The sequence below is a fragment of the Rhinolophus hipposideros genome (genome assembly GCF_964194185.1).
Source record: "Rhinolophus hipposideros genome assembly, chromosome: 24".
Taxonomy (NCBI): Eukaryota; Metazoa; Chordata; class Mammalia; order Chiroptera; family Rhinolophidae; genus Rhinolophus; species Rhinolophus hipposideros.
In genome coordinates, this window is record NC_138070.1 from 17,633,298 (window position 1) to 17,656,207 (window position 22,910).

The 22,910-nt window shown below is 39.2% G+C and overlaps 2 protein-coding genes across 4 annotated transcripts in view; one reads left to right on the plus strand and one right to left on the minus strand.

The window, feature by feature from the left end:
- TTC28 (tetratricopeptide repeat domain 28) overlaps positions 1-22,910 on the minus strand; it is a 617,832-nt gene that overhangs the window by 328,774 nt on the left and 266,148 nt on the right. The gene's annotated exons all lie outside the window — the stretch shown is intronic.
- On the plus strand, positions 17,990-18,337 carry LOC308492350 (small ribosomal subunit protein eS25-like; the record flags this gene model as incomplete). The annotated part of the gene is made up of 1 exon (XM_081037199.1): positions 17,990-18,337. One exon carries the CDS (start codon positions 17,990-17,992, stop codon positions 18,335-18,337), a length of 348 nt encoding a protein of 115 aa, XP_080893325.1.

The following is a 22,910-nucleotide window of genomic DNA, read 5'->3' on the forward strand; positions in this document are numbered from 1 at the left end:
CTATCATTTGGAGCCTTCTGAATACCACACTTGGTTTCATATCAATGTCTCCTTTTCAAACATCTTTTTCCTAAAAAGAAAACCTAACATAAGAGTTTTGGATAAGAAATCTGCCACCATCATCCCTCACAAAGCAAGGCAAGCTTTTCATTTTAACAAAAACACTTGTAATTGGCAAATAGGGTGTGAGCTAGTCTATTTCTTTCCATGTGTTAATGACCACCTATTGCCAAATCTTTCCTTAATTCCAGACCAGCAAACACCATTTTCTGATGAGGTAAAATGACAAAGTACTAATTAGAAGGAACCTAATTTAAAGTCACAATTCTCATTAATTGGAAGTTACTACAGTAATTATTAACAAGTCACATTATCATTAAACCAAAGAAATGTCAAAATTGATTTATACATTCAGGAGTCTCTAAAAAACAAGGTCTATATTCAAGATCCTCCTAAAATGATCAGAGCAGAGAAAATAACGTTTTACAGGTTAATGAATGCTCTGAAAAATAACACATCTTTTATTGTTCAGGTGCCTTTTTCCAGCATTAAATATACCGTGAGATATTGAATTAATCTAGTTGACTGAGAAATGAAAATATTTATTTTAAAATCTCCAAAGAGTACATTAGCATCTTCTAGAAGCCTAAAACAATCCCAATGACGACTAATGCCCTGCGGATGCAGCTATCTCTAAGGTCAAAAGAGTACAGCCTTTGGCTGGTTAAGATGAACAGAAGATAAATGCAAACAAGAAGTGTGGTCAATTGGAGACCAATACATCAAAATCATAGAGAAAGAAAACAAAGCTGCTCAATTAATTGCAAAGTCATAATAACATAGATAAATTTCACGTTTCTTTTGTAATTTGTCAGACTTCTGGATTTTTTTTTTTTTTTTTAAGATTTTATTGGGGAAAGGGAACAGGACTTTATTGGGGAACAGTGTGTACTTCCAGGATGTTTTTCCAAGTCAAGTTGTTGTCCTTTCAATCTTAGTTGTGGAGGGTGCTGTTCAGCTTAAAGTTGTTGTCCTTTCAGTCTTAGCTGTGGAGAGCGCAGCTCAGCTCCAGGTCCAGTTGCTGTTTCTAGTTGCAGGGGGCAGAACCCACAATCCCTTGTGGGAGTTGAGGAATCGAACTGGCAACCTTGTGGTTGAGAGGATGCGCTCCAACCACCTGAGCCATCCGGGAGCTCAGCTGAAGGTGCCATGTTCAATCTTAGTTGCAGGGGGCGCTGCCCACCACCCCTTGTGGGATTCGAGGAATCCAACTGGCAACCTTGTGGTTGAGAGCCCACTGGCCCATGTGGGAATCGAACTGGCAGCCTTCGGAGTTAGGAGCATGGAGCTCTAACCACCTGAGCCACCGGGCCGGCCCTGGATTCTTTTCTTAAGGGTTGTTGCGATCTTGAAGTAGCTCAGCTTATATCATTAGGGCATTTTGATGTTAGCAAATTTTAGTATTTGTACTCTGGACATACTTAAAAACTGTAATAAAAAGTAATGTAGCTTTGGTTTATGTGTGTTAAATTTCCTAATTGCTGCATATGGTCTGGGTTAGAGAACTATGTTCTTAGAATACAACACGTGAATATGATGTTGAAATAAAAAGTTAATATTACCTAAAAATATTTTTCAGTTAAGGTTGCAATTTGAATTATTAACTTATTAGTGCTAATATTTATCACATTACTGAACAAATAATACATATTTCTCAACTAAAATGTACATTAAGTAAGTTTTAAATGTTTCTTTCAAAGGGACTTAAAGTACATTTATTTTAAAGATTTATATTATTCTAATTAAAGAATATATGTCCATTTTAGAAAACTTAGGAAAAATATAAAAGCACAACAAAAGATAAAGTAAACTCATGCTTTAATCCCATCACCCAGAGCTCATCGCTTTCATTTTAGCTTATATATTGCCAATATTTTTCTATTCACACATATATTTATAACAAAACTTGAATTTTCTCTAACTCCTATTTTGGCTTAAATTGTTTTAAAATAGTCATTTGGTTACATAATCTTCATAGATAAAAGTGGACAAAACAAGATGAAGTTAATTTCAAGACTCTTAGGATTTTATATATGTATGTTTGTATGATACACACAAAAAAGTGTATATAATTACATGCACATGCATATATATAAAATGTGTTAAGACTCATACAGATCCAATCAAATTTGTATTTCAGAGCTGAAGTCACATCAGTTTTATCAAATAAATGTACGAGTATCCACGTAGCATGTCTAATTTGCAGAGCAAACTATTGATCACATTGTAACTATACAATGGAGACTAACCAAATAAGAGAAAACTAGACCAGCTTAAAATATAACATATTTTTCAAATAAATGTGAGAAATTAACATACATATACTCAGACCTAGACTAAAAGTTTTATTAGACCCCTGAGAGGAAATTCCAAACACCTTTTAATTCACATAAGCTTCTGCTACTAGAGAACCAGGCTATTCTCACACACAAAAAAAGTGAAAAGAAACATTTTCGCTATGACAATTTCTAGCTGGTGACAGAAGGGAACATACATATACATGTATACATAATGGAAAAGCACTACCTCTTATGAATGATGTACACAAAATTTATAGATTTATCTCATAGTAAGAACTATCTCTAAAATGTGTAATCCCCAAAGTTGTTTAAATATAGAACAAAACAAAATACAATAGAGATTAGACAAAAAACCTGGACGGGAAAGTCAAATGTGTCTTTAAAAGTTTCTGATACAAAGGAATAACAATGTGCTCAGTCTAATTCAAGAATTCCAAAGGATTACTTTCATAGAGCACAGGTAAGTCCTTTTTGTGAGATTTGTGGAATGTGGCACTGGAGATAGGTGTAATTTAATTTAGAACATGTGCAAACATCTATAAACATCCATTGGAGCCTGTTCTATTCGCAGAAATATTTTCACTGAGTTCTGTATTCTGCACACCAATACAGCTGCTCTCCAGCTTTCAAATGAGGATATAAAACTAGCTTCTACCTATTTAAAAAATTACGCAAACAGTAAAAATTTGGATTAACCCAGTGTTCTGGTATTTTTAATTTCCTTGGGAGCTTATAGAAAGGATAAAGAAAAGAATTCTTTACTTCAACATTAAACATATGCGATTATTTATATATGAACATAACCATGTATGTACATATCCACAATTACTCTTCAGCAATATTATAAAATTCAATAGAAACAAATAGCACTTACTATTTTAAAATAGTCTTAGTCATTCTACTAGTCATTTGGCAGCTGGTCTATGCCTGTGAAAGAACGTATTCCAATCCTATGATCCAGCAATCTGGAGTGGTATCTCACAACAAACCTCAGAAATTACACTATATTCAAAACAAGTGCCTTCAAGCTGTGTCTTAAAGAAGAGCCATTGACCAGAGAGTATAATGAAACATATACTTCCTGAAGCAACATTAGCCATAAAATAACAGCAAATCCAAAAATGTTTTCTTTAAAATAATCTCAACTCAGAATTTCTTCAGCTTTTCTTCCTGATCCAAAGAATCTGATATCAAGATCTTTTTGAAATATGCTTCAACATGTGACAAATACCTTGTTGCTAATGTACAGAACCATGATATCACCTGCTAAACCCAAGAATCTAAAAGCATTAAGGAAATTGTAGGAATGAGTCTCTAATATGTTGAAAGATCTAGAATGTTTAAAAAAATACATAACTGAAAAAATAAATCCATTCTTCTAATTGGTATTATTTATTAGCGATGAGTATTACAATTAACAACCACAAAGGCACCCCACTTATGCTCCAATTTCAAAGTTACTTTACAATCATCTTAATTCTATAATCCACATAAAATAAGATATATAGCCCACCATTAAGACAGGGAAGTTTCCCAACGGGTGAGAAAATGAGTCTCTCTTACCTTAATTAGGATGAAGAAGGAAGGGTTTTTCTCTCCTTTCATCTCCAAAGGAGCTGGTAAGGCTCCAGCCCAATCAGAGGTTGAATTTTTTATGAATAAGGAATGAAAGAGGAAGGAGAAGAAAGGAAGGTACTAACATGGGCAGACCTTTACATATAGGACACTTTATATAAATTAATGCTTTCAACAACCCTGAAACATCAGAATTGTTATTTCTTTTTTTCCCATTGAGGTAGGGGAGCCACTGAGAGGCTTGAGCAGCTTGCTTTCCATCACACACATCACAAGCAATTGAGTTGGGATTCAATCTAAGATCTAACATTCAAAGCCCCTACTCTTTCCACTGTAGTATGCTAACTCCCTGACTAAAGTTGTATTTAGCAGAGTTTAGTCATAATACCTTTCTGTATCAAAATAAGTAACTTTAACCAGCTGGTCATAATATCACAGGAACTGGAATTAAAAAGAAAAACCCACAACAGCCACAAATATTTGGGACCACAAAGGAATATGTCCTACTATGACCAATAAAGTGCTGGGTAACAGGACTTCCAAAACTAGACCTCCGAAATAAAAACTCACAGAAAGGAGAGAAAAAAAATTGCTGCCAAAATGCTAATAATCACCCTCTAAAAATCCTTATACAGTACATGGGAATTGAATCCTCAAGTCCAGAACCATCATCTCCTTTCCCAGCACTCCCCTTTCCCTCAGCCCCACCCTCTGCAGAGAGCTAAGGACACTGAGTTAACCAAGGTTCCTGCAATGACCTTTTATGGATCTGCCTGAGCTTGTGCACAGAGCCCAAGGCAAAGCAACTTGGAGAATTTGGCAAAGAAACTCATTTTCGGTTGTTTTTATTTTTAAGAGAAAACATAACAAAAACATTAATGCTCCGGTTACATAAACAAGAAAAATTTCTTATGGAGCTCATTCTTTTTTCCAAAGACTTTTACTACAGAGAAATCAGAACTTAAAACTCAGAAAGGCATATTATGTTGGTTTTTCAAAACCGACAAAGAATCATAAAACTACAGTGCTTAAAGGGGTCCTAAATAGTTACTAGTCCATCATCTTCACTTCAAACAAAATTATATTAAAGTCTTTAAAATAACTGGGAATTCATTCAATGTTAAAACCTTCTCCTCGGAAAAAAATCTGCATTTATCAGCAAGAAATTATTTTATATACCTAACCTGAATCACTCATTCTGCCTTATAAACCTACAAGTTCTTATTAAATCTTCAGGGTGGGAATCAGTGGTAGACACGGTTTGCATGGATAAAAGGAAAATAAACATTAAATGTCAGGCACTACCTTGGATGCTTTTCATATATAATGTCATTTAATTTTTATGACAATCTCTGAAATGGGTACTATTAGCCCATTTTACTGAGCAGAAATTAAGGTTCAGAAGGATAAATAAATTTCCCAACGCCATAGGTAACAGGTGGCAGATTTGGGACATGAACTCAGGTCTACCTCTCCACATGTCGGTTCATAATCCATCGTTTTTGATACCAGATATCACCACCCTTCTCAAAATGGGGTACTAAAGGTTTGCATTGCTTTCATTCTAATGTGCCAAACTGGATTAGGGAGAGCAACATGAGTAGCTGGGATGAAGATATGTGCTGGTCAACAGCTCTTATTTGTAACACTGGGTCCACTTCATGCTCTGAAAGCCAAGAGAGCAAAACACCAGCTCCAAACTCTCACCAGTTTGAGAACAGGGTATCTAAACTGGCTCATGATGGGCCACAGAATATCAGGAAAAGATCCTAAAGCTACCGCCAGTTAGGGCAAGGGGATGACAATAGCCCTCGCAAGTGACAAGGAGGGGGGCTTGTGGACGACCTCCTGAGTGTCCATGAAAACTGCTAACAGCCATGCTAGGCACATACCTGATGGATAGACGGCCAATTTCTGTAACATACAAGACTTGTTACATACCGACAACGCAGACAATTTAGAGGAAGGCCAGCAAGGAGAGAACAGGGTGAAATTGAGATGCCCCATCCATTGTTACAGGAGAAGGCGTAGGAGCTGCATAGCCCAGCAACAAAGAAAGCAACTTCAATCAAAAGGACAAAAACCAAACAAAAACAAAAAAAATTAGAAGTAAAGAAATAAGCAAGCAAAAAAACCTAAAAAATCTGCAGTGAGGTAATCCGGGTGAAAACAAACTAAATATTTTCAAGGAAAAGCTCTAGAAAATCACTGCCCTTCTCTCCGTGGTACACGCTCTTCAGTTCCTTCTACTTAGCCTTCGTCTATACTAACAGTGCATTCCATTCGATTACATGTTTCATCTTCAGAGTTTTGTTACCAGAGTTTCATCACAGGTAACTTGAGATGCAGTGACAAATATATTACTCAGCAACAATGTACATGCTTAAAGCACCCTGTGCCTTCATCAAATTTATTCCTAACCCATTCCGGGCAGGCGAGGCCCGCGGAGAACGGTGACAGGAAGAACAGCACTTAGGCCATCTCGCACATTTTAAGGGACAGACTTGAAGCAATGGGTTTTTTCTCTCTCTCTTCAGAACTATCAGACTGGTATCAACCAATGAAAACCAAAAGCAGGCTTGCTACTTGAGTACGAAGCCATCAGGGAAGAGCCAGGTACACGCCTTTACGCTATTCCAAGTGAGTCTACAACCCGCACCTGCGTTTCAGATGGCTCACCTTAGTGCTTGAGGGCTGTAACATAAGATTCCCCCTCAGGTAAAGTTTACAGAAGACAACCACCATTGGTCTTAGACACAAGGAACCACGGCAGAACTCATCAATGTGGTCTCAGGTTGTCACAAGAAAGTATGAAAGCAAGAGCTGCACTTCTAGCCCGAGCCTGCATGCACAGTGGCCCTCAGGTCCTCTCACGTGCCTCCCGTCACAGAAAGGTGGCCAACCGCTGAGTGGCCCAGGGAAAGAGACGATATTAAGGACACAATGGGGGTCCCCCAGGGCACTAGATGCTGGCCCGATCTCGGAGGCCTCCAGAGGTTATTTAGCCCAAGATAAAGTACACAGATTTACTAGAGTCCTTGGAATTAACTGTCACCTGAGAGGAGGTAAGGTTTCTCTGAAGCCTAGTGGAACTAGACCAAATTCCCCACGTTTCAATCAGAACAGGACAGACCTCCACAGGCTGTAGATAAATCCAGTTGTTTGGGGGGCTGACTTCCAAACATAAGGAGCTTTCATTCATGATCAAATGCTCCTTAAGAGTTATAGACTACTGCTAACCAATCGATGACTTCTGATCCCGTACTCCCTGCTCAAGTGAACACAGAGAAACGAAATGTCAGGCTCTTTAAACATGCCAACTGGAGATCAAAGTGAAACATGGAGGAGAAGTGACAGCTCAGTGTTTCTCTCTAGTATACATTCCCTGATGTTAACTCTTAAAAGACTCGTCCCCGTCCTTTCCTGTCTGACATTTCCTTCCCAGCTAAAGCTAAAGTGGGCCCTGTGCATAATCACTGATGACCTAAATGCCCACAAGACCACCTCGAGTGACACACACAGTGCCCTGACACAAAAAACAAAATCAATAATCTGCTGCTCTATGTCACATGGAAATCCTGACTGCTGTCAGCAGACAGGAGGAGGAGGCTTGGGGTTGCAGTAAAGACAATTAGAGCCCTTGGAAAAGCGGAGCAGAAAGTAATGAAACCTCCCCAAGTTCATTAGTTACACACACACACACACACACACACACACACACACACAATTTGCGAAATGAAAAGGCCACAAAGCCAGAGGTCATATTTTCCTAGCCTGCTAAATTGAAGTGACTAAAAACCACTGTAATTACATAGGAACAGATGAAATTGTTATCTTAACTACATTGTAAATGCACTTTAAATGTCGTAAGTTTTGGTGCAATTTAATATTTTAAATGGACAATGTTCAGTATAGTCACTGATTTCCTACCAAGCATATGGGGACATAATCCACGTCCATTACCAAGACTGAGCAAACGCCCATCCATCTGCCTGAGCGCTACAAAAGGATTCTGCAGAGAAAGCAAAGAGCAAACCCTCTCTGACTGGAGTTAATAGAAAAGCGCACTGGAGAGGAGCCAGGAAGCCCGAGTTCCCATTTCAGCTCCACCATTTACTTACTCTGAGACCTTAGGCTGTCACAACCTCTCTGAGCCTCAGTTTCCTCTTCGATGAAACAGAGATAAATAATGTCTGACATACCTAGGTCACAAGTCACTGGGAGGATAAACTGAGATCAAATAAGTAAAAATATTCTGTAAACAGTCAGCTACAAATGTAAGCCATTATTATAATTTATGCCATTATGTATGTAGGGCAAAATGCGAAAACAAATAATTTCTTACTGTAACCCAGAAAAGATTTGAATTAACTTTCCACTAACAAGTTGGTAAAAAGCAAAAAGGGGAGGGGGATGAATGACGTGATCCCAGGGCATTACTGTTAATCTCCCAGAGTGCCTAATACTTCTGAAAAATTAACCCAACATTATGTTACAATGAAGATGAGAGAATAATGTTATCTTCATGTACAACACCAGCGTTCCTGTCCAATATGCATTGGGAAGGTGCAAAGAGTAAATAAACGTACTTCTTTGCATATCTAACTCATTAGCAGAGAACAATACAAGCACTGGAGAGAAACAGATCCATTATCTCTCACCTTTCTTTGTCCCTTTCTACACACATTGTCTATAAAATAGCAAATAAAGAAGAGCAGTACTGAAGTAGCAAGTTTAAACATTAACTGCATTCCAGAAAACGTACAATTTTCTCATAGCTATATCAATTAATTTTCCTATTATCCTTTCTGTGTATCTAGCTGATTTACCAGCAATTTTAGAAATAGAAGGCATTATCTGTATGATTAATGTTGTAAGAAAATGTTGATCTTTATTTTAATTTCTAGTCTTTTAAGAGTACTAATAGTATTTAGTTATCTGTTCCTTAGGAAAAAAAAGTTGTTTTCTTTTTCATGGTTTAATGTGTTTTGCTCAAACTCTAAAAATTTGCTTTGGGGTTAATCGCAAGACTGGAAAGTTTTAGTTTTGATGAAATATTTTTTGAGGTCTGGATTAGGTTAAAATAGAAGTTATTTCACACTTTGAGCTGTACAGGACTCCTTGGATGAAACTGTATTTCTATAATCAGTCCTTTTTGTAATCATAGGTTCTACCAGACTGCTAAAGGGGTCTCTCTCTCTCTCTCTCTCTCTCTGTCTCTCTCTCTCTTAAGAATCCCTGAGTTAGTGGGCAGCCATCACAACAATGCAATCAGAAACAAAGAGGGCCGGAGTTAATGCGCAGACAGTGGAGAAACAGAAAAAGATTCAAGGGGTATTTAGGAGACACCCCCCCTCCCCTTGCTCGACTTTAGACCTTAAAGTGACATTCTATACACATATAGGAAACAGATAATTTTTTTATAGTAAGTGAAGTTTGAGAATCACTGTTATCATCTGCAAGAAACATTTCTCCAGAGCTGTCAGGAAAGGACTGACAACACTGCACAGAGAGTCTCCTGACAACCAGCGTGTGCAAACAAAAGACCTCACTCTCATTACAAACAGATCTCAATTTTATATGTGGAGAGAAAGGGTTGTTGCGTCCACCTAAAGAGAAAACTACTACCAAAACAAAAAGGCAAACATCATGTCTTAATACATACAGTCTTCCATCGTTTCAGCCTTACACTCACTTGATCTGAAGAATTCTATATAAGCTTTGAGAGGTGAAAAGCCTTTGTGAATAATTGAAGACAAAATAATGAAACCCTAGAATGTCAGAGACATAATATAGTTTTGTAGAATTCATCATGGAGCTTTTAAATTCCCAAATACTACATGCTGAATAATTTATTCCTGTGTCAATATGGGGCCAGCAGATGTTCATTTAGAACCAATATTAACCCTCCTCAAGCTGAAGAGCAGAAAAATAGGCTCTGCCTGAGATGAAGGAGGCACTTAGTTTAACTGAGATTACCTTGGTATTTATGAGAAAATTAAAGCAGCTTTGGAAGTCAAGAAAAAACACACTACTTAGTCGGCAATCTTTTATCAAAGTCTGCTTATAAAGATAAGGAGCTGAAGTTCATGAAAAAACACAAATGGTTGATACAGGAGGAGCTGATAAAATTGCTCTCTCCTTTCAGAAGGGTCCCTGGGGGCTTTTCACTGATTCTGTCTAAGAATATGTTTTAGTGGCTTATTGATATTTACCTCTCTCTTTGGATCACTAATTCCTGATGCAGTTTTGAACTCGATTGTGTTTTATTTAGTTTCTGGGTATTCTCCCCCCATGACCCACCCTCTAATTCAGTTCACTTTAATTAAAATAGGTTATGTAGTTCGTTTAAAAAGGGGAAAATGCAGGCAAAAACAAAAATTAAGCAACAAAAAAGTTCTACTGTGGAAAGACACAGCTCTCAATCTGAAAACACAGAATAGGTAGAATACATGAAAATCATTTTAGGCAACATATCTGAGCTCATATCCACGGAAGGGAAATCCCCCAAGTGCTGGAAACAAAGAGGAAATAAAGACAGAGTGGTGAGCAGGGGCAGAAGCAAATAAAGCTACCAGGAAGAGAGAGTATTGGAATCAATCACAGGCGCAGCCACTGGAGGAGGGTGCTGACGCCAGGCTGCAGGCCTCACTCACCGCTCAACGGACATACACTACGTACCTGAATAAAACCAGGAGTCGCCAAGGCCTGCCTGTGAAATAGGGACTGGAAAAATTCCATGCAGAGTGGTGATGTAGATGAAAGAATCTGCACCACAAAAGTTAGGCATAATTTAATAGGTTAAAAGAAACTTGAAAACAACTATGTTTAAAATGCTGAAGGAAATAAAGGAGGAGAATAAGGTTTAAAAAAAAAGTCAGTATAAAAAATGACTAGGCAGATTTTAAAAAGAATGAAATAGAAATTCTAGAAATAAAAGAAGGGGGGAACCTTACATGGGGGGTAGGACGATACACAGCCAATAATTAGTAACTAGGAAGATTAACTCAAGGAAATCACCCAAAATGTAGGAAAGATAGAACAAGATAGTTCAAAATACATCTAACAAGGATTCCAGAAGAGAGAGAAAAATGACAGAAAGCTGTAACTAAAGAGTTGTAAGCTAGAAGACACCTTATTTCACAAATGGGAAAATCCCAGCCCAGAATCATCTTCAATCACACAGCTTGTTAGAGGTAAAGATGGCAGAACACACATCACCAGCTGCCCACTCTTCCACTATCAAACATCTACCCAAAAGGAGAGCCCCATTAAAAAGAAACCATATTGGCCTGAATTTTTTTTTTATAGTTATCTTACTGAGTATTTAAGTGTGTGTGACATTGTGCTAAAATCTTTCTATGTCATTACATTTAACTTTCAAAACGACCCTATTACTATTTTCATTTTACAAATAAGGAAACCCAGGTTCAAAGAGAAGTAACTTACCCGAAGTCACACAAGTAGTGAAAGGCAGGGCTAGGATTCCAGCAAAGATGGGTCTGATTCTAAAAGCCTTACTCTTAGTTCACCATATGACAATGCCTCTATATTGATATAGCTTTAAAATAACGAGGCAGCCTAAGAGTTACACACAAAGATCAATTTTATTACATCACATATCACTGTACATGTGGAGTATGATTTTTAAAAAGTGTTATAAATCAACAGTGTATTTTGTATTGTCTTGTATATTAGCAAATACAGGAAGCCTTAAGGATTTCATTTTTGAAACTCACAAATTTTTTCAATCTGTTATTTTTACGTTAAAATGAATAAATGTATTAAATGCAAGTAGAACAAAAACTCATTTTAAAATTTACATGGAATCTCAAGGGACCCCAAATAGTCTAAACAATCTTTAAAAAGAAGAACAAAGTTCAAAGACTCATACTTTCCGATTTCAAAACTTATTACAAAGCTACAGTAATCAAAACAGTGAGGTATTGGCATAAGAACAGACATACAGAGGGAATATAATCAATAATATTGTAAAGCTCTGTAGGATGCCAGATGGGTATTGGACTTCTTGGGGAGATCACTTCACAGACTGTGTAAAAGCCTGACCACTGAGCTGTACACCTGAAGCTGATGTAGGATAATATCGAATGTCAACTATAAGTATATACATATGGATGTAAAGTACAGCACAGGGAATATAGTCAACGGTACAGTAACAGCTGTATACAACGTCAGAGGGGTAGTAGGCTGGGAGGGGGGTTATCATCTTGTGAGGGGGTATAGATGTCTAATCATCATGTTATTTTTATACACCTGAAACTAATAATAAAAATAAATAAAAATAAAAGAACAGACACATAGACTAATGGAACAGAATTGAGAGCCCAGGAATAAACCCTCATGTATATGGCCAAATGATCTTCAGCAAGGATGCTAAGACCATTCGATGGGGAAAGGATAGATAGTCTTTTCAACAAATGGGCTGGGAAAACTGGATATCCACATGCAGAAGAATGAACCTGGACCCTTACTTAATACCATATACAAATATTAACTCAAAGTGGATCAAAGACCAAAACAGCCGAGCTAAAAGTACAAAACTCTTAAAAGAAAACAAAGGGGAAGAACTTTGCGACATTGGATTTGGCAATGTTTTCAGAGATATGATACCAAAAGCACAGGCAACAAAAGAAAAAATAGACAAACTAGACATCAGCAAAACTAAATGTTTTTATGTAATGAAGGACACTAACAAGAGAGTGAAAAGTCAACCCACAGAATGGGAGAACATATTTGCAAATCATATATCTGATAAGGGATTAATATCCAGAATATATAAAGGACTCCTATAATCAACAACAAAAGACAAACAACCCAATATAAAAATGGGTCAAGTACTTGAATAGACATTTCTCCAAGATATATAAATGACTACAAGCACATGAGAAGATGCTCAATATCATTAGTTACTAGGAAAATCAAAACTACAATGAGATACCACTTCATACTCATTAAGATAGTTATTATCAAAACACGGGGGAGAAAAAACAAACAAGTGTTGGCAATGGGGAAATTGAACTCTGGTGCACTGCAGGTTGGAACGTAAAATGGTGTAGCCAATATGGCAAACAGTTTGTCAGTTCCTCAAAAAGTTAAACAGAGTTACCATTGTCGCGGCAAAGACTGAGAAACTCAAGCGGCACGCAGAGATCAGGGAGAACACAGCTTTATTACGCCGGCGGGCTCAGCGGGATTGTTCCCAAAATCTGAGTCCTTACAGGGGTCGGGCGCTTTGTTTTATAGGGTTAGGCCTTGTCGCGCAGGGTCTCAGCTCCCACTCCCCGCCCAAGAACGCAGGACACGGTAAGGCCAAAAAGGAACACCCACGGAGCCACAGATAGGGGAGTCAAACCAATATATTCTCGCTGGCGGCTGGGCTGGAGACACAGGAAGCAGGATCTATATAATCTGCCTAACAGCAGTCCGCGCTTGCCAGCCACCATCTTCTTGCTAGCCCCCATTCCCTTCTGCTAGCGTAGCCACAGCAGTTATATTAGTGGCCAATGGCTTACGGGTTACAGCTGACGGCCACCTAGCCACAGCTGCTGGCCATCTGATCACAGTTGATGGCCATTTACTACCCGAGCCAGCACCTTTCTATGTGAGGCCGAGAGCCTGGAAACTGCTTTTTGGGGCTTTGTCCCCACAGGCCTCCGGGTTGGGGGGAAATCTGGCCGGGGTGCCGGGGAGGTCCGTCCCTAACAGCTGTGATCGCTCAACATTGTTTTGACGGGAAGGCCTCTAACTGCGTTGCCCGCCAGAGACAGCTCCGATAATAAGGAGGAGGGGGATGGAGCTCCTAGCGGTGCCCACAGGAAAAAACGTCGCAACACCATATGATCCAGCAATTCCCCTTCTACTTGTATACTCCCCAAAAATGGAAAGCAGGAACTCAAGAGACTTGTATGCCAATGTTCATAGCAGTATTACTCACAATAGCCAACAGGTAGAAACAACCCAAGTGTTCATTAACAGATGAATGGATAAAATGTAGTTTATACATACAATGAGATATTATTCAGCCATACAAAGGAATGCAATTCAGATACATTCTACATCATGGCTGAATCTTGAAAACACTAAGCGAAATGAAATTAGACAGACACAAAAGGGCATTTATTGTATGTTCTCCCTTATATAATGTACCTGAAATAGGCAAATTCATAAAGACAGAAAGTAGAAAACAGGCTGCGAGGGACGTGGGGAAGGAGGAAGAGTGAGTTAATATTTAATGGCCATAAAGTTTCTGTTTTAGGTGATGAAAAAGTTCTGAAACTGGAAAGTGATAATGTTTGCACAATTGTGAACATACTTGATGCCACTAAATTGTACACTTAAAAATGGTTAAAATGCTAAAATTTATGATACGTATATTTTGCCACAACAAATAAAGAGAGAAGTGGCACGTGACTCACAATATGCCTCTATCTAATGTTACTGATATAAACTAACATGTCTTAAATATCTTTAAGAACAAAGAATACTACTTTATTATCCAAATGTGGATATGAGTGTTTAAAACCACAGGATCCTTAAATAATCTCAAAATAATATGTCATTGATGAAAATAATAATTATGCTAATATTTATGGAGCACTTGCAACGTGCTAGCGACCATGCTTGACTTCATAACAATACTATACTATGGATTCTTATTATTATCCCAAATTTACAGATAAGAAAAGGGAGATCCATAGAAGTTAAAACTTACTTTTATTTAAAGCAATGCTAGACAAGAAAATATTTTTTAAAAATAAATTAGAGGCTGGCCCGGTGGCTCAGGCAGTTAGAGCTCCCTGCTCCTAACTCCAAAGGCTGCCGGTTCGATTCCCACATGGGCCAGAGGGCTCTCAACCACAAGGTTGCCAGTTCGATTCCTCGACTCCCGCAAGGGATGGGGGGTTGTGCCATTGCCCTGCAACTGGCAACGGCAACTGGACCTGGAGCTGAGCTGCGCCCTCCACAACTAAGATTGAAAGGACAACAACTTGAAGTTGAACGGGACCCTCCACAACTAAGACTGAAAGGACAACAACTTGACTTGGAAAAAAGGCCTGGAAGTACACACTGTTCCCCAATAAAGTCCTGTTCCCCTTCCCCAATAAAAGAAAAGAAAAAAAAACCTTTAATAAATAAATAAATAAATTGGAGATATTTTCTTTACAAAAGTATTCCCCCACCATCCCCTTTGGAAAAGAAATTATCACTGAAGCTTTCTTTCAGTGGAAACTTCATCCAACATAATTACAAATTTTAAATTGATTTTGCATATAATTTTTGTGACCATCTCTATTGCATGCAGAAAGGTATATCCATACAAGGTATATCCACACAACACTTACATTTTTTAAAAGAAAAAGAAGAAAGGAAACTAACGTTCTTTCAAGTATCCAATCATGTGCTAGACACTCTACTAAGCATTTTACATATATTATCTCATTTAATCCTCTCAACAACTGTGAGGTAGGGATTATTATTCCCATTTTATAAAGAAACAAAAAATACAGTAATCCGAAATACTCCAATTCACTACAGTAGTCCTCCTTTATCCATGGGGATACATTCCAAGACCCCCAGTGGATGCCTGAAACCACAGATAGTACTGAACCCTATAGATACTATGTATTTTCATATATGAAAATATATACATATATAAATAATATAAATATATATATACACATACATACATATACACACATATGATAGTTTAAGTTACAAATTAGGCACAGTAAGAGATTAACAATAACCAATAATAAAATAGAACAATTATAACAATAGACTAATAAAATTTATGTAAATGTAGTCTCTCTCTCTCTCTCTCTCTCAAAATATCTGTTAACTAACCTGATAAACGAACCGGCTACGAGTTACTAACAGGCAGGTAATATATATAACCTGCATACCCTGGACAAAGAAATGATTCACATCCTGGAGCAAGATGGCAAGAAGCATCATCACACTACTCAGCATGGCATGCAATGTGAAACTTATGAATTGTTTATTTCTGGAATTTACCATTTAATATTTTCGGACCACGTTTGCCTGCAGGTAACTGAAACCGTGGAAAATAAAACCGCGGATAAGGGGGAAATTACTGTACTTTCAAATTTTGATAAATATTCTAGTCAAGTAGGAGCCAATTAATTTCCATTCCCTAGGGAGTCAAAGAATAGTAGTCACTGCCAAGAGCTATCCACTATACCTGACGGAGCCAATATGACAGCTGCCCCCAGCAGGCTGCACAACTGAGTATTCAAAATCCCAACAGATCTCATTCCCAAACACATGCAGGGCAGAGATCACCCTGCTGCACTGCTCAGTTAAGAAGGAGGGATTGTGTGGCCTTCTGCTCCAGCACCAGTCCTATGACAGCTAAAAAGACAGCCAAATATGGATGGCCCTGAGCCACATTTGGGGTGCTCACACTGCCCTCCCCCATTTGGGTAGAAAGAACAGAATCGAAGATGCCTTCTGTTGCCTTGAAAAATGAAAACTTTTGAATCTCAGTTCAAGAATGTACAGAAAAACTAAATGATACATTTCAATAAATATTTTGGAAATGGTTATATTTAACTTCTCCGACTCAACTAACTTCATCTTATTAACATTTAAATATGCTCAGTGCTCTTTAATTAACAACAACAACAAACAACAAATAAAGAACTCTCCCTCTATTTTATCTCCTACTCCAGCTACCACGCTCTTCCCTACTCTTCTTTTGAACCAGTTTGTTTCAATTGTTGTGTACATCTTCACCTTTCACCCACTCCTCTACACACTCCAATCTGGCTGCTCCCTACCGCACCCCTACCAAAGGCCTCTCATCAAAGTCACCATTACCTATCCCTTGGGGGCCTGGAAGGGGCCCTGAGAAATCCTAGGGCTCTGAAGGGCACAATTTGAAAATTACCATACTCAGACCTGGTTACACATTTTGTGGGGCAGCCACATAATTTGTGGGGACCCGTGCAAAATGAAAATGTGGGTCCTTTGTTTAAAAGCAGGAAGAGAGGTTTTCTTCCTTTTTTTCTGTGGTATTTCTCTAAATAAGTTATGGTCGTTTGTTTGCTACTTACTACTGTGCTCCCTAAGAGATGAGAATGCTCATAGGGAGATGCAGATACTCGTGGGCAACACCCACTGGGTGCGGAGAACACGCACCAAATCCCACTCCTCCTGGGCCCACACTCAAGTTCCTTCCAGGAGTGGAGGGTGGCCACCGTCTCTGGGCAGTGGCAGGGGAGTAAGCTGGTCCCAAGGAAGTGAGAAGTGGCAAAAGCTGGATCACGGAGGCTCCATGCCCCCAGCACGTGCTCCACTGCCCCATCTGACCTCATTTACAAAATGCAAATTGAAAGAGACAGTCACGCAGAATTTCAAAACAATGACCACAGCGCATTAAATTCTATGAGATCTGTGTAACTGCGCTGGAAGCCAATCCTGGCCATATGACATAATAATCACAACACCATCTGCATAAAACATCCTGCCCTAAAAAAGAGTTCCAGGTTCATTTTAGTCTGACAATAAACTTATAAATAGAGATGAATAGGCATCCTCACCTTAAAGATGAAAAGCCTGACTCAGAAGGGACAAGCATTGCCCAGAGCACAGAAGAGCAGGCATTACAGCCATCCCTGCACTCCAAGCCGTAACACGCTTCCCACGCAAAGGGCACATGGGAGGTACTAGAACAGTGACCACTTCTCCACTTTGGTCATTACGTGGGAATTATTTCTGTCAATTCCAGTCAGATTTTTAAAAATTCAATTCATTTTTTACATTCTAGAATTCTAGCTTTATATAAACATGTAGACGTAAAAGCGAGAAAGAAACAGGTGTAAAGTTAGTTTTTTCCCCAATGTACCCCATCCAGTATGCACACTGACTGCATGCTGGACCCCCAATGTCCCTCACAAAGGACTGCAGAGCCAGAGGTGTGACCATGCTACCGCATGAGAATATACTTTCACAGTCCTTTTTGTCCGACATCTTAGCAAAGCTGCAGTAGCCGCTGCTCTCCGCGCTTTGCCATGCCGCCCAAAGACGACAAGAAGAAGAAAGATGCTGGAAAGTTGGCCAAGAAAGACAAAGACCCAGTGACCAAATCTGGAGGCAAGGCCAAAAAGAAGTGGTCCAAAGGCAAAGTTCAGGACAAGCTCAAAAACCTCGTCTTGTTTGACAAAGCGACATATGACAAACTCTATAAGGAAATTCCCAACTACAAGCTTATAACCCCGGCTGTTGTCTCTGAGAGACTGAAGATCCGCGGCTCCTTGGCCAGGGCAGCCCTTCAGGAGCTCCTTAGGAAAGGACTTACTCAATTAGTTTCAACACACCGAGCTCAAGTCATTTACACCGGAAACCCCAGCTGCTGGTGAAGATGCATGAAAAACAGGTCCCACCAGCTGTACATTTTGAAAAATAAGACTTTATTAAATAAAATAAAAAAAGAGAATATACTTTGACTACAGGAGAGCTGATTCCTTGATTTAGTTGGGGGAACATCAAAATGCCAGCAGACAGTAACAACAACAGGGATGATGGGGAAGGACTTAGCGAGCAGGTACTAAAATGAAGGAGGGAGTTATTTGCTTCAACCTGACACATCCCACCCTCCTTCCACATACTTTATATAAATTCAATCTTTCCAGATAGTGAAATTATTGTTCAACTTCCTCATGTTAACGTCAAGTACTTGGAGAATTGAAAACTCATTCGTTTCCTAACTCAGTTACTCAAAATTCTCCCCTGAAACCAAGAACACAGCTTTTATTTTTTTATTTTTTGGTTGAACTAATATGCATTTGTTACAACCATTCGCTGTGTCAACCCTTCACACACTGGCTGATCACCCAGAAAATATCCAAGCGAAAAGAAGTGCAACTGAATGTTAGATCCAAATAGCACAATCTCTCAGCTCACTAGAGCAGAATCTTTCTCTAATACACTGGTCACAGGCTACATTACTAGCTCTTTTTTATCCTATCTCTAGGTAGAAATGCTATAATTTAAACTGACAGCATTACTTGTCATGAAGTCTGTGGGTTTACAATTTCTAAATGTCAGTTTGAACTTGTGACTAGTTCCTTAGAGCACTACTGTTTGTTTCTAAATGAGGCAACTTGTCAGCTCTGCATACATAAAAGCAGTTCATCAGCAATTTGCAGTGCAACACAAGAGGAATCAGCTGATATGCTAATAGTAGGCCCACAAAGCACCGCCAATTAGGAAAGAAAGCCTTGTCCTAAGCAATAATATCCTCATATATCACAAAATTCATGCTCCTACCTGATAGATGAAACATTTCATGCAAAGTAACTTATTATTTTGAAGTAATTGTCTGCCACCAGCCTGACGCGCCAAGGTTCCCACTGGCCTATCATGCTGGAGCTGTGGACAGTGAGCGAATGAGGGCCACTATGATCCTTGACTTTCCTCACTAGTAGCTTCTGTGCAGTTGCCAGTGTGGTGATCTTCTTCTTGCCTCCGTCCTGCTGACTATTCTGCTCTCCCCGTCCCTATGTGGCCTTCACATCTCCTGTGTTCACCTCTCTGAGTGAAATGGCATGGGGTCTTACCTGAGAAGTATCCCTCCCGGTTCCTCTAACCTAGAAAATTACTGAGCTATATAGCAAAATCAATTCCTAAGATTGCAATAATGATATGTCTAATAATCAGATCATTTCATTAAGAAGAACACCTCACTGCAAGAGTGAAAACAGTTGGGCATAATTTTAATTACTAATAGGTTTGAGCCTAGGACTGAATTCTAGAGGATGAATTGGAATGACTAAAATTAAATAGTAAGCAAAAATGTCTTAAAAGACTTTTTAAGAAAATCTCTTCCATTAACTCTAGGGGCCATCTTAGGTGTCATATCGGGGGAAAAATGCTTTGCAGGACTATATCATGTGCTTCACCATTTAAACAACAACCTTTGTCTTTGATAGCCTCTCAAATCAGATTTTGAATTGATCTAGCAAATTTGGCTTAGTGATTGGGTCAAGGAAAAGAGCTGTCCAGCCAGAATCCAATGATCCATTTTTCCTCATAAAAGACACATATCACCAGAGGGAAAGGGGGAGTGGGGGGTGAAGATGAGGGTGAGGGGGATCAAATATATGGTGATGGAAGGAGAACTGATTCTGGGTGGTGAACACACAATGGGATTTATAGATGATGTAATACAGAATTGTACACCTGAAACCTATTTAATTTTACTAACAAATGTCACCCCAATAAATTTTTTTAAAAGACACATATTAGACACTACGTGCTTCTGTACATGCTTCAGAGTTTTTTCTTAGTGCCTAAGACATTTTGGGGGAGGGGGGAATTCTTTCTGGATCCAATCACATTCACCTGCCTGTCAAATAACGTAGTATATGGGCAGATCCCAAGAAAGAGAACCTGGTTCATGATAAACCCAAGTGCCATCTGCCAACCATCAAGCAGATGTACTTTGATAACCTGAGAAACTGTGTTTCTAAATCTCCACAGGCAGCCTAGTTGGTACCATTCAACCCAGAGGGAAATTCTGACACAATGGAGTAGCTTCTTATCAACGTCAGGCTGCCATGTCTCTCCAGGAGACCATTTGGTTCCGGGGGTGTGACATGGGCAGGGCCAAGGCAGAGAGCTCCCACCGGCATGCACTCAGGATGTCCCTACTCCGAGCAATTCACAGGATACAGAGATGCTGTACACCTTCCCTTTTACGAAAGGAAATCGGGTTCCAAAGGTCATTTGCAAAAGATGACATGGAACTGGCAGATCAAGTCTGCTTCTGAAACTGATCTGATCCCTAATCCAAAATGTTTACTTCTCCTCCTTCTCCCTTCCTCTTTCCTCCCTCCCTCCTCTATGCCCTCTCTCCCTCTATCCCCCTTACCCTCCCCTTCCCTATCATCACAGCATTGTCGTCATCATTATCATAAAGCATCCAATAGCCTTCTTCAAACAAAATCTTAACTAGAAGTGCAATGTGTAAGACAGATTTTAAAGGGCCTGCTTCGACGCCGAGAAGGAAGACGGAGTGTATGTGTGAGATCCTACCTGCATCACTGAGTCAGCAGCCGCCTCGCGGAACCTGGGCAGAACACTGAACGAAGTGCCTGAGCCCATGCACTCCTTACTTGACAGCTGGCAGTAAAGCTAGTTTCAAACGCTAATTGGGATCATAATATTTTTACATAAAATTACTATTTTCTGAACACAGGTAAAATATACGAGGTATGATCAAACAATATGGTGAATGTTTAAATTTAAAAATATATTACAGTAAAAGACACTTTGCCATTAATCCCCCTCAAAATACTCCCCCTCACTTCGAACACACTTATACCATCATTCCTGCCACTTTCTGAAGCAGGTCTGGAAGTCCTCTTTCGTGAGTGTCTTTAGTTGCGCTGTCATGGCTGCGTCGATGTCCTGAATCATTTTGACTTTGAAGAAGAGACAGAGGTCGCACGGTTCCAGATCCGGTGAATAAGGTGGATGAGGACACACTGTAATATTTTTGTTTTGTTTTTTTAACTTTTATTTATTTATTTATTTATTTATTTGTGTTTTTCCAGAACCCATCAGCTCCAAGTCAAGTAGTTGTTTCAATCTAGTTGTGGAGGGTGCAGCTCACAGTGGCCCATGTGGGGATAGAACCGGCAACCTTGTTGTTAAGAGCACCACGCTCTAACCAACTGAACTAAGCAGCTGCCCCCGTAATGTTTTTATTTGACAGAATTGCCGTATAGCCAATTCACACAAGCCATGTGTGACACGGAGCATTGTCATGATGGAGGATGATTTAAGGCAACTTTAAAACACACCTTCTCTCAAATGCAGCTCACACCCAACTGCACTGAACCAAACTGAAACTTGTCACACACTGTTACTAAGGTTCGACGGGCCGCTTCCCGTATTGAAGATTCCTGCCTTTCTGCTGAATGGCACTCAGCAGCAGCATTCACCGTATATTGTGATCACAACAGAAAGGCTCTGCTTCTGGTACAGCAGTTTATGTCAAATAAAAACATTATGGTGTGTCCTCATCCACCTTATTCACCGGATCTGGCACCATGCAACTTCTCACTCTTCCCCAAAGTCAAAATGACCATGAAAGGAAAGCATTTTGAATCAATTCAGGACATTGAGGCAGCCACGACAGCGCAACTAAAGACATTCATGAAAGAGGACTTCCAGAACTGCTTCAGAAAGTGGCAAGAACGATGGGGTAAGTGTGTTCGAAGTGAGGGGGAGTATTTTGAGGGGGATTAATGACAATGTGTCTTTTACTGTAATAAATTTTAATTTAAACATTCACCATATTTTTTGATCCCGTATCATACATTGCAATGGCATTTGCTTTTAAACATGTTTTCTTGTGATTGTTGAGGGGTGTTTTTTAAGACTTTTTTTTAAAGAGCAGTTTTGCATTGACAGCAAAATTGAGAGGCAGGTACAGAGATTTGCTACATGCCCTCCACATATCCATCGCCAACCCCATTACCAACATTCCTCACCAGAGTGGGACATCTGTTGCAACTGATGAACCTACAAGGACATCATCATTATCACCCAAAGTCCATAGTTTACATTAGGGGTCACACTTGGTATTATACATTCCATGGGTTTGGACAAATGTATAACGACATGTATCCACCATTAAAATGTCATACACAGTAATTTTATTGCCCTAAATAGCCTCTGTACTACACCTATTCTTTTTGCCTATTTTAAAACAAAGTCTAACATTCTCAAAGCTGGATACAAGGGTACCTTCTCACTAAGATATTAAACCTGAAACTCAGCAATGTTCATCTTCTTTCACTACTTCTTTCAATATTAATCTTCTTTCAACATGAACAACTCTGATCTGATAGATTTATTTAGGCGATATTCAAAATTTGGAAATAAGGTCATGCAATGACTGACACTTATGAAAACTATGTGTCA